Consider the following 14,832-nt stretch of genomic DNA (forward strand, 5'->3'; position numbering starts at 1 on the left):
TTTTACACATAGAAGTCTTGAACAGTAAAAAAAAAATCTTTTGTACAGTAACAGAAAAGGTGAGATTTTCTTGTAGCAGACACATTGCTCCTTATATCCCCGACACTTTAGTAGTAACACAGAAAAACCTTCCTAATGAGGATCCAATTTCCCCACGAGTTCACAAGTCCCTTTCAACAACTCATGACATGAACAGCTCCTCAAGTACAGATTCTGTCTATTCTCCTATCTACTATCTATCTATCAATTATCTATCTATCTTTTTATCTTTTATCTGCATTTCCATATATTTGAAGAGCAACAGGATAGATACGATGATGCAACGACACAAACAATGGGGAGACAATGGTTATTGGTCAAACAATGGTTTATTCAACTCTACAACTCAAGGATAAGTGCCTTAAAGCAGCTCCTACTGGCACAGGTCAGGGTCTTCTACAGGCGCAGGTCATGGTCTTCTACAGGCGCAAGTCATGGTCTTCTACAGGCATGGGTCAGGGTCTTCTACTGATGCAGGTCACGGATCTTCCTCTCAGCTTATGTCACAAATCTTCCTCTCAACTTCGGTCGTTAATCAGTCTTGAATTTCCCTCTCACCTCAGGTCACCTATCTTCCTCTCAGCTCAGGTCACCTATCTTCCTCTCAGCTCAGGTCACCTATCTTCCTCTCAGCTCAGGTCACCTATCTTCCTCTCAGCTTAGGTCACAGATCTTCCTCTTAGCTTAGGTCACCTATCTTCCTCTCAGCTTAGGTCACAGATCTTACTCTCAGCTTAAGTCAATGATCTTTATCTTAGCTCAGGTCTAATCTTCATCTCAGCTTAGGTCACCGATCTTCCTCTCAGCTCACATCACCAATCTTCCTCTCAATTTAGGTCATGAATCTTCCTCTCAGCTCAGGTCACTAATTTTCCTTCCAGCTTAGGTCATCAATACTCCTCTCAGCTCAGTGATCTTCCTCTGAGGTCACGGATCTTCCTCTCAGCTCAGGGAACCAATTTTCCTCTAAGCTTGGGTCAGTGATCTTCCACTCAGCTCAGGTCATCGATCTTCCTCTCAGCTCAGGTCACCGATCTTCCTCTCAGCTCAGGTCACCGATCTTCCTCTCAGCTCAGGTCACCGATCTTCCTCTCAGCTCAGGACACCGATATTCCTCTCAGCTCGGGTCATGAACCTTGCTCTCAGCTTATGTCACAAATCTTCCTCTCAGCTAAGGTCACCAATCTTCCTCTCAGCTTAGGTCATGAATTTTCCTCTCAGTTTAGGTCAATGATCTTCTTCTCGGCTTAGGTCACAGATGTTCCTCTCAGCTTAGGTCAATGATTTTCTTCTCAGCTTAAGTCACAGATCTTCCTCTCAGCTTAGGTCAATGATCTTCCTCTCAGCTCAGGTCAATGATCTTCCTCTCATCTTAGGTCACAGATCTTTCTCTTAACTCAGGTCGGTGACCTTCTTTTCAGCTTAGATCACCAATCTTCCTCTCAGCTTAGCTCCACTCGGGAACTAACCACTCTCACACCCTTTTATGATATTGGTGGCTGTAAGACCTCTTCACTGCCACACGGCCTTCTTGGAACCGGACTCTGGTGCCAACTTCTCCACTACTTGGTCCGGCAAGGCTTTTTATATTTTGCATCTGCGAAACTACTGTCACCTGACCTGGTATCTCTTATTATTCCTACCCTCTAGGAAACACACACTTTTCTGTTTGGTTCCTGTTTAGTGCCTTTATCGTCTGCTCTTATTACTTTCGGCCAGCAGATGGGGATGTTTCCTTGCAGACACTAAAAGAGAGGTTATCTGAATGTGCCTTCTGTTTAACTGACTCTCTTACATTCCTCCTCTCTTTAAACATGCCAGTTGTCAGGTGAGAAGTGTCATTCCACACTTTGATTATCTTAATAGGTAGCCACACCAATGTCATTAATTGTGTCCGCTCCTGCATCTCCGGCAAGAGCTGTTGCCAGGTGAAGTCATTTTATGCGTGCCTCGTGGGTGGGACACATGCCACTCTCTCACCCCTCGGTGTCCTGCCTCCTGGCTCCACCTTCATTAAGTGAGGTTCTCCTGGGCTCACCAGCCCATTTCTTCTAGGTCTCCACCCATTCTCTGCAGTCATTCTGCAATGAGCGAACTTTTTTTCTCCACCTATCTCTACAGAGGTGAGCATTCCTCACTACAGACTGACTCCTCCTGGCATAGCACTCTCTTGAGTAGGCACAACCTTCAGAAGGCTAGGCAAATCTTCGTGATCCTCCTATTCTTTGATGCCTATTATGGGAACGGCCATCCCTTCACACTGCGACACTGTCTGCCAGGAACTGTTTGCCTCGCTGTTGACTGCTTCACGTGGGGCAAGTGCTTGACATGAACCCCACTATTCTGCAAGTCCAGCACACAGTTCCACACTCGTCTGGTGAGCACCTCGGACTGTAGCATTGTTCTCCAGGAGGGGGGATACCCCCTCTCATGACGCTCTTCATGTTAGGATTCAAGATCTGGTCCTGGTGTAGCTGCGAGGACTTTCTTATGCTCAGCAGTTCTCCCCTGATTGCTCGCATCTCATGTTGTAACTCACAGCTCCAGTCCAGCTCAATGACAGGCAGCCCAGAAGCAGCTACTTCATGACTCCGGACCACATCTGCCACAACTGATGCCTCTTGCTCTCGAACTCTAGCTTCCACTCCAACCTCTTGAAAGCTCATATTGGGATTGTAATGGTAACGTTCTCTTGGGGCCTATCTCAGGTAAGGAGCCCTCATGCCCACAGCTAGCTGGTCCCTTAACACTTCCTCCAGTAGTCCCAATCCTCGATACTTTCCATCAGTCTTCTTGGTGATGTGCACCATTACCTCCTGGAGAGCATTTGCAAACTGGGTAACTGTGTCGCTTTCTCTCTGAACCCGACGAAATAAGCAAATTCACAGATTGGCTAAGTCAATGGTCTCACCATGCATGTCTTCCAAAATCTTGATCATCTTATCTAGTGTCACAGGGTTGCCTAAACATGACCGTTTGTCTGCCTCTCCATCTAGCATCAACAAGGCTATCTCTGCCTGTAAGACAGGTTTCAGAGAGTGGATACATTACACACTTTTTAGTAGCTCAACCCAGTCCCACATCTTGAAATTGTTATCAGTAAACCTTGATATATTGCTAAGCATGGTGCCAAGAGGAAGACTGACCCTTGTGGACTCAGTCAAGCACTGGTCAAAACCCCCAGTTGGTGACTAAGTAATCTGGTCTCCGGATCTTGACTGGCGACGTCTGGTCTTTTATATTCAGTCTTCCGTTCCTCCCAGAATTAGTATTCAGTAACAGGCTCTTACTGGTCATGGCTTCTACTGGTGTGGGTCATAGCTTCTAATGGCGCAGGTAAGGATCTTCTACTGGTGTGGATCACCGATGTTCCTCCCAGCTTAGGTCGTGGATCTTCATCTCAGTTTAGGTCACTTCTGAGATCTAACCGATCTCAGACTCATTTATGGCAAGGACAGCTGTAAGCCCACTTTGCTGCCACGCGACAATCCTGGAACGGGATTCCTCCCCCTACTCACCCTGGCCAGGCCTTTTGTATTTTGCAACTGCAACACAAATGTCCCCTGATCTGGTAGCTCTTCTTATTCCTTCCCTCTGGTGAACACACTCTTTTCTTATTAGTTCCTGTTTACTGGCATTATCTTCTGAAACTAATTGAGAGGTTAGCTGAATGTCGTCTGCTTAACCGACTCCCATACATACCTCTCCCACTTTCATGCCCATGTGTTTATACTTTTTATTATTATTTTACAGCCCAATTTCACTGCTTTGATTACTCTGGTGCTGAGCAGCTTATTGTGTGTGACTATAGTTTGATTGACAGCTCTTCTTTCAGCATTTACGTCTCATTATGGCACAGTATTCTGTCTGGAGATACACTGCCTACATAAGTGCAACCTCAATATTCTGAAGTGTCAGTAATACATGTGATGAACACATCTATTACATAGAAGGTGACCAGAGATCTAGTGTACTAAAAGGTTGCCTGAAAGTTATCTAAAGAATGTAGTTTTCTGGAGAGGCTATGAGGTAGGAAAGAGTCGTCTCATCATTACACCACTTGACCATTCAGTCTTTACATTTCCACCTACTTGCTCCTACTAATTCTTTTCATGCCAGTAACAAGTAAAAAAGGTCTACAGTGATGTTGTTGAGAGGAACTGGATTGTATTGGGATCAGCTGAAAATTTCACATTGGGCCTGCTCTCGGTTTGACCTAGGTCATTGTGGATCTCTATGCTGGTGGGACCTGGCATCTGATCAGGATTGCCTCCAGTCTTGGATTGGCTAGGTAGTACGATGCCAATCACGATGATTGACCCAACTGCTCAACCAAAATCTTTCACTCGCTAATGTCTCCCATGTGTTTTGGTTGTCAATGTATTTTTGATACTTTTTGTTGTCTCCTTTGAGGTTCTGTCTTGCAGGTTTCATTTGCATTCTAGCTCCAAAATACATCTCAACAACTCATTGTTTCCAAAACCAAAAGAACTGAAGGTCTATGATCATCGAAAGCTTGAAAGGATTGTAGAATCTAATCATCTTCTTTTCTTCTCGTTACAGCTGACAAAGAAGCCGATGAATATTATATGAGAAGACGACATCTACCCGATCTGGCCGCAAGGGGGACGCTTCCCCTCAATGTCATAAAAATGACTCAGGATCAGTCGAACTATAGAGAGAGGCCCAGAAGACCTGTGCGGGCCATGTCTCAGGACCGAGTCTTGTCTCCGGACAAGAACATGCCGGAAGAAGGTTACGGCATGCCATATGACCGAATCCTTTCCGATGAGCAGCTTCTGTCTGCTGAACGGCTACACTCTCAAGATCCTCTCCTGTCACCAGACAAGGCCATGACCCTCAAGAGGTCCGACTTCCAAGAGAAGTCCATGTCAAGAGCCATTTCCCAAACGGATGTCTTTGTTTCCACTCCAGTGTTGGATCGTTACCGGATGACAAAAATGCACTCTCATCCCAGTGCCTCAAATAACTTATACAATACGTTGGGTGTGAACCAAACTGCTGCCAAACGCCAAGCCTTCGCTTCACGGAGGCACAACACGGTGGAACAACTTCATTATATTCCCGGACACCACCAACAATACCGCACAGCTAGCAAAACAGAAGTGACTGTTTGATTGGTGTCATGTGATTTGCAGATAATCATTACAGACTGAAGCAGTCCCAGGATACCACACTAAAGTGGCCTTGTGGGCCAAGAAGACCGTCGATTTTATGTCACACCGGTCAACCTCATGCCCATCGCTCATTCTTGTTTGTGTCATGAGTGGTCAGAAGAAGCTGGACCCAAAAGATAGGTGTCATTGAGGGAGTTTTCTAAGGGCTTATCTTTGCTAACATGCTTGGATTTATCGATGGGTTCATCAAAAAGGAGACATTTTTGTAGTCAATCATGATCCTTTGTATACTGAGTTCAGGATGGTAGTACCAACATGGCCAATTATTATTTCTATATGTAGCATGTAGTCAACTCCTTAACATCCTTCATCAGTCCTTCCGGTAGGTTGCCGGAATCTCTCGGTGGTGAGGTCATAAAAAAATAAAGTCAACTAGTGTGGTGGAGAGGACTTTATCTGGAAGAAAGGTCATCTTTTTACGAAATATTTATTAGTGCCTATAAATCGTCTGCTCTCTTAACGTAGGAAATTAGTTGGGGTGCGTCTCAACAAGCACAAAACTAGAGCCCATCGTCCATCCATCCGATTTTTATCTTAACGCTCTTTGTAAATAGATGTGGTAGGTAGTTCGGGGGCAGGGGATGTCTTCTAGACGGAGTCTGTAAAAATACGTGAATATTTTGTAAGAACTACTCTCGAGTCGACCTCACACCACGCCTTCCATCCTAACCACGAGACATCTCCGGTGAAGACCAAACTTCGAAATGTTTGCCACCGTTTTTCCATCTTTGGGCCATCTTATGGAAATGAACCTTTACTTTTTAATACGACTCGTGATGTTGGGCATATGTAGATTACTCATGTTGTAAAAAATAAATTAATAAATAATCGTATCTAAAAAGAAAAAACAAAAAAGTTAACTCAAAAGTGTAATTATCCTGTTATAACCTTTTACCTTATATATTAGCCGTGTGAAAAAATAAAACAAAAAAACCTAAGCTTACGGGAAAGAGGCCATTCTACGACTCTGTAGATTTTACTAAATAAGTGACCCATATTAACATAATTGTGCCATATATTTCTAAAAAAAATAAGTCTCATTTGCAGTTTTTTTCTATGTTTTTTAATATAAAAAATTTAAAAAATATTTAACCTTAGGTATTACAGTAATACCACATGCACACCCCAGGCTTGTTACATTTTTATAAATATATATCTCTCTCTATATATATTCAATATAAATATTCAGTGTAATTACGTTTCTCAACGGTCACCTTGCAGTTTTCACGAACATAAACATTTTTTAGTGAAACGTGGTCGGTTTATAGACGACATCACATTTTGTATAACAAAAACTGTATAAAAAAAAAGAGAAAAAAAAATCCCATCTTCGCAAAAACAACCAGCGGGTGTTCTATCAACACCTGCAGGCTTCCAGAGGTATTACAGTCTGTAAAAATAAAATGGAAATAAACATTGTGAATTTTTATTTTTTTTAAGTTAAAAAATTCCGCAATATTTTCATTAATTTTACTCCGATTTTTAAAAACATATTCAAATCGGTAAAACATAACACATCCGACGGCATAATTGCACAAATAAGTGTCTTAGGTTATAAAGTTTTGGTTGGTTGAGTTAAAAAAAATAATTAAAAAAAAAAAATTCTCAGTTGGTTTAGCCTTTAGAATAGTGAATATTTTTCTATGTGCGCTCTCGTCTTTCCAGACAGGGTTTACATTTTAGCGTAATGTGATTAAATTGTAAAAAAAAAAAAAAGAAAAAAAATGAAGAAAAAAATAAATAAATATATATAAAAAAATATATATACATATATAATTATGGATTTCACCAAGAACATTTAAAATAAGACCGCAAAATAAAAAAAATATTAATCCAGTCCAAAAAGCCCTAAATTAATATATATACATGTATATGTGTATATATATAAATGTGTATATATATATACATATATACATACATATATATATATATATATATATATATGTGTATATGTATATATATATATATATATATATATATATATATATATATAAAAAATTGTATTTCAACAATTTTTAAAATAAGACCACAAAGTTAAAAAAGATTTATCTCGTCCATAAAGCCCCAAATTATTAGAAGTGTATATATGTATGTATGCATATGTATATATATATATATATATATATATATACATATATATATACATATATATATAATATACATAATATACATATATGTATTTATACACATATACATATATATATATATATATATATATATATATATATATATACACACACATATATATACACACATATATGTATTTATACACACACATATATATATATGGATTCCACCAAAAGCATTTAAGATAAGACTGCAAAATAAAAAAATATTAATCGAGTCCAAAAAGCCCCAAATTAATATATATATTTATACATATATAGACATATATATATATATATATATATATATATATATATATATATGTATGTATATATATATATAAAAATATGTGTGGATTCCACCAAAAAGATTTAAAATAAGACTGAAAAATAAAAAAAAGACCCAAATTAATTTACCTTCGTGTGGCAACGCATAGAATTTTTTTATTATTTTTTAGGGGGTCATTTCCATCAAAACGAGCAATAAAATAATTTTGTAAAAAAAAAAAAAATGTTGTTAAATTCGTGGCTGTAAAATAAAATCCTGTTTTTTAAGTTCTAGCAAAATTGGGCAATTATTAGAAAATATGTAATAATATAAAAAACAAACAGCTGTGACATAATCGACAATAAATAAATCCTTTATTCTGCCTTATTTTCAGCCAGTTTTAGATGAAGAGGAAAAATAATTGCCTATAGATTTATTTTTTTTTGGAGGGGGGGCGTTTGCTATGCGTTGTCTGTTGTTTTGCTTGTCATATATTACACTGGCATCTTAATTTCATGGTATACTAAACTTCAGACATAAAATGTACATTAGAGGAAGCGAAAATGTTTTTGTAAGGTGTGTAATAAATTATGTATGAAATAAAGGTGAAATGTTTTTAACCCTGGAGACGTCGTCAGCTGGTAGAAGCTGGGGGGTGGGGAGGTAGATAAGGCAATGGTTTACTTTTGACATCGTACTTTGAAATAAAGGATATTTACCCTTTGAAATCTTGATGGACTTTTCGTATTATTGAGATTTTTCAAAAATTTACCAAAATTTTTTGCAAATTTTAAAGCACCTACTTTTTGTAGAGATGGAAGAACACAAAACCAAGAAAAAGAAGAAAGATGCTTCTAAAGTAAGTAAGGCTATGATTTAGGAAAATAGCCCAATTTTTATAAAGTGTGAAAGTAAAGGAGAGTAGAGAGGCAATTTTTCAAAAATTTACCTAAATTTTTCACTGGTTTTAGAGCACCTACATCTTGTAGAGATGGAAGACCACAAAACCAAGAATAAGAAGAAGGATGCTTCTAAAGTAAGTAGGACTATGATTTAGGACAATTGCCCAATTTTTATAAAGTGTTAAGATAAGGGAGAGTGGAGAGGTAATTTTTTGAAAAATTTACCTAAATTTTTCACTGATTTTAGAGCACCTACATCTTGTAGAAATGGAAGAACACAACAAAGCCAAGAGGAATAAGGATGCTTCTAAAGGAAGTAGGGCGATGATTTAGGAAAATAGCCCAATTTTTATAAAGTGTGAAGGTAAAGGAGAGTGGAGCGGCAATTTTTCAAAAAATTACCTAAATTTTTTGCTAAATTTAAAACATCTACATCTTGTAGAGATGGACCCATGGTATAATATGAGAGAAACACACAAAGCCAGGGAAAAGATGGACATATTTTAAGGCAGTAGGGCTACGATTTAGGCAAATTATCCAATTTTATTAAGATGTGAAAAAAAGAGAATGGACAGCCAATTTTAATTTTTCAAAACATTACCTAAATTTTTTGCTGTAAATATAGACCTATGGTATAATATGCGCGAAAAATACAAAGCCAAGAAGAAGAGGGACATTTATAAAGGAAATAGGGCTTTGATTTAGAAAAATTGGCCAATGGTAATAAAATGTGAAGGAGAGTTGAGAGGTAATTTTTCAAAAATTTACCAAAATTTTCACTAATTTTAAAGCACTTTCATCTTGTACTGCTGGACCCATGGAATAATATGGGACAAAAACACAAAGCCAAAAATAAGAGGGACCCTTCTAAAGGAAGTAGGGCTATAGTTTAGAAAAAATTGCCAATTTGTTTGAAGACGAAGGAGAGGGGAGAGGCAATTTTTCAAAAATGTACCAAAATTTTTTGCATATTTAAGCACTTATATCTTGTACAGATCGAAGAACACAAAGCTAAGAAAAAGACGGACACTTCTAAAGAACCTTTTTATAAAGTGTGAGGGTTTAGGAGAGTGGAGAGGCAATTTTTCAAAAAATTACCTAATTTGTTGCTGTAAATATGGACCCATGGTGTAATATGCAAGAAAAGCACAAAGCCAAGAAGAAGAAGGACATTTCTAAAGGAAGTAGGGCAATTATTTAAGAACACTGGCCAATTTTAATAAAGTGTGAATAAGAAGGAGAGTGGATAGGTAATTTTTTTTTTTTAATTTCTAATATTAAAGGACCTAAGTCTTGTAGAGTCGGATCCATGGTATAATATGGGAGAAAAACACAAAGACAAAAAGAAGAGGGACCCTTCTAAAGAAGTAGGAATAAGGTTTAGAAAAAATGGACGTTTATAATAAATTACAATGATAAAGGAAAGTGGAGAGACAATTTTTCAAATATTTACCAAAATTTTTTGCTAATTTTAAAACACTTACATTTTGTAGAGAATGACCCATAATATAATGTGGGAGAAATACACAAAGCCAAGAAGAAGAGGGACATTTCTAAAGATAGTAGGGCTATGATTTAGGAAAATTGTCTGATTATAATAAATTACGAAAATAAAGGAGAGTGGAGAGGCAATTTTTCAAACATTTACCAAAATTTTTTGCTAATTTTAAAGCACCTACATCTTGTAAAGATGGACCCATGGTATGATATGGGAGAAAAATACAAAGCCAAGAAGAAGAAAGCACTTCTAAAGTAAGTGGGGCTACGATTCAGGAAAAAATAGCTAATTTTTATAAAATGTGAAGGTAAAAGAGAGTAGTGAGGAAATTCTTCAAAAATGTACCTTAATTTTTAGCTAATTTTAAAGCACCTACATGTTGTAGAGATTGAAGAATACAAAGCAAAGAAGATGAGGGACACTTCTAAAGGAAGTGGGGCTATTATTTAGGAAAATTAGACAAGTTTAATAAACTGTGAAGATAAAGGTGAGTTGAGAGGCAATTTTTCAAAAATTTACCAAAATTGTTTGCTAATTTTTAAAGCATCACATCTTGTAGAAATAGACACATGGTATAATATGAGAGAAAAACACAAAGCCAAGAAGAAGAGGGACACTTCTAAAGGAAGTAAGGTTATGATTTAGGAAATGTAGCCAATTTTTATAAAGTGTGAAGGTAAAGGAGAGTGGAGAGGCAATTTTTCAAAAAATGTACCTACATTTTTTCTAATTTTTAAGCAGTTACATCTTGTAGAGATGATTGAATGCTCTCTGTGAGAGAAACAAAATTATAATTTTGTAGTTGTGATACCTTTTAATGGCTAACTAAAATAAAATAAGAGGATGTTACAAAGCAAGCTTTCGAGACATCTCAGGTCTCTTCATCAGGCATGGTATGACAAAATATCTTAAGAAACACAAATATATACACACACAGAGCAGAGGGATGGTATAATAAAAGGACATTACAAACACTGAGCTTAGAGAGTGAATCCTTAATTAGCTTTGATTAGTGATGTGAGAGTTTTATTGTCCCGATATCTCTGTAGGATCAGAGGTCTGGTGCCCTCACAGTCTCTGGTGCAGACTCATCAGATTTTGTAGTGGGTCATAAATCCTCCTGACAGATTTTGTAGTGGGTCATAAATCCTCCTGACAGGTCGAGTCCTGGGTGAATAGAGTTAGGTATAATATATCTTTGTACCGTTTTAGCCAGTAGAGAGAAAAAAATTGTTTAAAAGAATTGAGAGTCCTCAGTGGTTGATACCTTTTTAATGGCTAACTGAAAAGATAGTAATAATAGCAGCTTTCCAGACTACTCAGGTCTCTTCTTCAGGCTCAGTATAACACAAAATCTGAAGAGTCACATATTTTTACACAACAGCACATAGAATGGAGCTGTAAATAAGACAAGTTATGTGAAGCAGAACTATCACTATGGCAAGAGGAAAAACTATTGTGGCCATAAATATTGCAGCAGTTCATAGATAAGCAGTGTGGAGACACGGGGGTCCGTCGGTGCTCTCGTCCGCCGGCCTGGCCGCCTTTAGAAAGACAATATATAAGAATAAGGCTGCACATCAAACTTAGATAATGGTATAATGCCTCAAGCATATGGAAAAATGTTGGAATATACAATGAAAAATGCTACTTGCTAATTTGAACATGTGAATAATGAATTGCATACCTGCTATGAATATTAGGAAAAAGGAGATATTTAGCAATCGCATTGATCAATGTAACTGAGCCCCAAAACCTCGTCAAGGTACATCTCTATATTGGGGTCCCTAGCTCTGTGACCCTAACTGTGTGTCATCTCATTGCAATTAAAAACTGCTATGGGTGGAGAGGGGTAACTAAGGACTTTCTTATATAGGAGATGGAAAAAACATGGCCGAAAGGGGCGGAGCTGTGTTCACATTCAGAAAAAAAACTACATATAACTGAATAGGATAACTGAAGTGAGCACTAATATATATATATGAGTGCAAGCCAAAAATACATACTATATATAAGAATAAGGCTGCCATGTTTTTTCCATCTCCTATATAAGAAAGTCCTTAGTTACCCCTCTCCACCCATAGCAGTTTTTAATTGCAATGAGATGACACACAGTTAGGGTCACAGAGCTAGGGACCCCAATATAGAGATGTACCTTGATGAGGTTTTGGGGCTCAGTTACATTGATCAATGCGATTGCTAAATATCTCCTTTTTCCTAATATTCATGGCAGGTATGCAATTCATTATTCACATGTTCAAATTAGCAAGTAGCATTTTTCATTGTATATTCCAACATTTTTCCATATGCTTGAGGCATTATACCATTATCTAAGTTTGATGTGCAGCCTTATTCTTATATATAGTATGTATTTTTGGCTTGCACTCATATATATATATTAGTGCTCACTTCAGTTATCCTATTCAGTTGCCTTTAGAAAGACAGCATGGCCCAGGGCTCATCACAACTGAACGCCGACCTCCTTAAGCGTGGGCGGAACACTACTGAGACAACACAGGGTGAGGGAATCACAATATTAAGACTTTATTGGATCCCCAAACAATTAACGGCACATAACACATAACCAGCAAAACACACAAATGTAACAGGCAACAGAGTCTCACGCTTCCGCTGGCTCACCAGGGATTAGAATGTCCTTGCCTCAGAGGTTCCAGGGCTACTTACTCCAATCCAGCAGCACCCCGCTTTTGGCGGGCACCCACCGAGAATGGAATAATGCCAGATTGAGGAAGCTGGCTGAGGTCTCCAAAGTCTATAGCCAGGTGACCAAATTGTCCCAACCTGGGTTTCTTCCTTAAGTAGTCTCTGGTATGATGAAATGTTTTAATCCTGGCAGCCGGAGTCGAAATCCCTAGACTGCGGTTATGGTCTCCAATCGGAATCGAAGTCCCTAGATTGAAGCCATGTAGCCAAGTGATCCTCTAGTTGGAGCCAAAGTAGCTAGACCGAGTCCACAAGGCATCCTAGTTCTAATCCCCTAGCCAGCTCCTAAGAGCTTAGACTGGATCATGCAACATCCATCAACAACCTGGTGACTCCAAGAAGTCCCCTTTTATAGCCATAACCTTCCCTTCGGATATCCTGTGCCCTTATTGGATTGGTTGTACAAGGTTACTTCTTTTATTGGATGAATTTCAAGCTATATTCAAATATCCAGAGATAAGGGTGAGACAGGTAAGTTACATCACATCTAGCAAGTCACTTAGTAATACAATGGGAAGTTTGCATAATTTCGTTATCTGGGTGTCTGGCCTTCAGTGGCCAAAACAATTACATGAGTCAACCATGAGTCTTGTAGAACAATGAGGGATTTCCCCCATCTATAAACAAACTGTCTTCATGTCTGGCTGAATGTTAAGAAAGTTAACCCATGCGAGGCACTCAGAGACCATGTCGTCACAAGCAGTGTGAAAGTTTTATTGTCCTCTGATTGGGGTCTGGTCCAGAGTTGTGACGCCCCCAGATCCGTTATCAAACCAAATGTCCAACTGGGGGTCTGTAATTTTTTAACAGGATTTGCAGCTCATTATATTGCAAGGATAAGTTCCTCTTGGTGTGTCTGACCCCTAACACGCAGAATGACTATAAGATTCCTGGGACATTCACATGTTCCTCCTCCAATGTGGAGACTCAATCCTGTGCCCCATATGTCCTATTGGGGGTCTGTATTTTGGAGAAACCAGACAGAGACTGAGAGTGTAGCACCCCATGGGGCAGGTGTTTAACCTACTCATTGCTGGGCCGGGGGTTCAGATCCTCTGCGATATCACGGGGTGGCCTGGCTCAGTTCCGTTACCCCGAGGTGTACAGGAAGGAGGATTGAGGTGGCAGTTTGGAGGTTAGGAAAGTCCTTTATGATTGTGACGCCACCAGTGGTATGCGGCCAGGGATGGGCCGCCACTGCAAGGTCTCTCACCGGGGCAGATGTTGGATACGGCGGGGATGGTGTCGCTCCCCACAGGCGGAGCGAGCACCGGAAGGATGGCAGGGGTGGTAGTACCTGTTGGCGCCACAGCACTGGCGATGGCACCGGTAAAGGAGAGGCAGAGGCAGGGGCTGCGGTTCCAGGTCTTTTACTCACAAGTAGTTCAGTCGCTGCCCAAGAGTACCGATCTCTGCCACGATGGGCTCCAGCCGATCCCGGATAGTCGGCGGTCACCACCGGTGCCGGTGAAAATCTTTTAGTGAAGTATCCCTCGGTTGCTATCCGGAACCCGGGCCTAGCCTCCTGCTCCAAGCCACGGGCCCATGAAGAGAGAGAAACGCTAACTCCAGTTGTCAGTGCTAGGTGTTATCCCAAGCTATGCCCAGGAAGGTTCTTCTCTAAGTGTGTTGGTTGCTCCTACTTCTACCCCATGTGGTGCCCACCTCCGGTGGTTGTCCTAGCCACTGGGAAAGTCCCATGCTTTGTGATGTCTGGCTCCCCTGTCTGCCCTAGTCCAACCCCTGTGAGTAAGCACCACCTTACTGTTGTTTGTGCGTGTTTTCTGAAGGCACCGGCAGGTTAACCCCCTCTTGCCCCTTTATAGATATTACCCCTGAGAAGTGGTGTAATACCCTGTGGCGCCTGAAGCCGAGGGGCACCACAAGAGCAAGAATGAGATCTCACCGCCACACAACTACAGACAAAAAAAAACATTTACCTGTGGCCAACAATTTCTGTGCTTCATGACACAACATAAACCTCATGAAAGTTGTCATATTAAAAGGCAACTTCAAATCACAGAGCCATCGAAGTGTCTGGGGATAGAAATTTATTACAGTGTTTAACTCTGTTCACACAGGGCTCAGCCTGTCAGGA

The 14,832-nt window shown here is 39.6% G+C and overlaps 1 protein-coding gene across 8 annotated transcripts in view; it reads left to right on the forward strand.

The window, feature by feature from the left end:
- Window positions 1-7,082, forward strand: part of SHISA6 (shisa family member 6) — a 413,757-nt gene extending 406,675 nt beyond the window's left edge. For all 8 annotated transcript variants that reach the window (XM_075351450.1, XM_075351451.1, XM_075351453.1 and 5 more), the window contains one exon: window positions 4,603-7,082. In XM_075351450.1, the coding sequence (XP_075207565.1) occupies window positions 4,603-5,177 (575 nt within the window). In that variant the 3' untranslated portion in view covers window positions 5,178-7,082. The remainder of the gene's footprint in view (window positions 1-4,602) is intronic.
- The last annotated feature ends 7,750 nt before the right edge of the window (window positions 7,083-14,832 follow it).

The sequence above is a fragment of the Anomaloglossus baeobatrachus genome, chromosome 5, assembly GCF_048569485.1.
Source record: "Anomaloglossus baeobatrachus isolate aAnoBae1 chromosome 5, aAnoBae1.hap1, whole genome shotgun sequence".
Taxonomy (NCBI): domain Eukaryota; kingdom Metazoa; phylum Chordata; class Amphibia; order Anura; family Aromobatidae; genus Anomaloglossus; species Anomaloglossus baeobatrachus.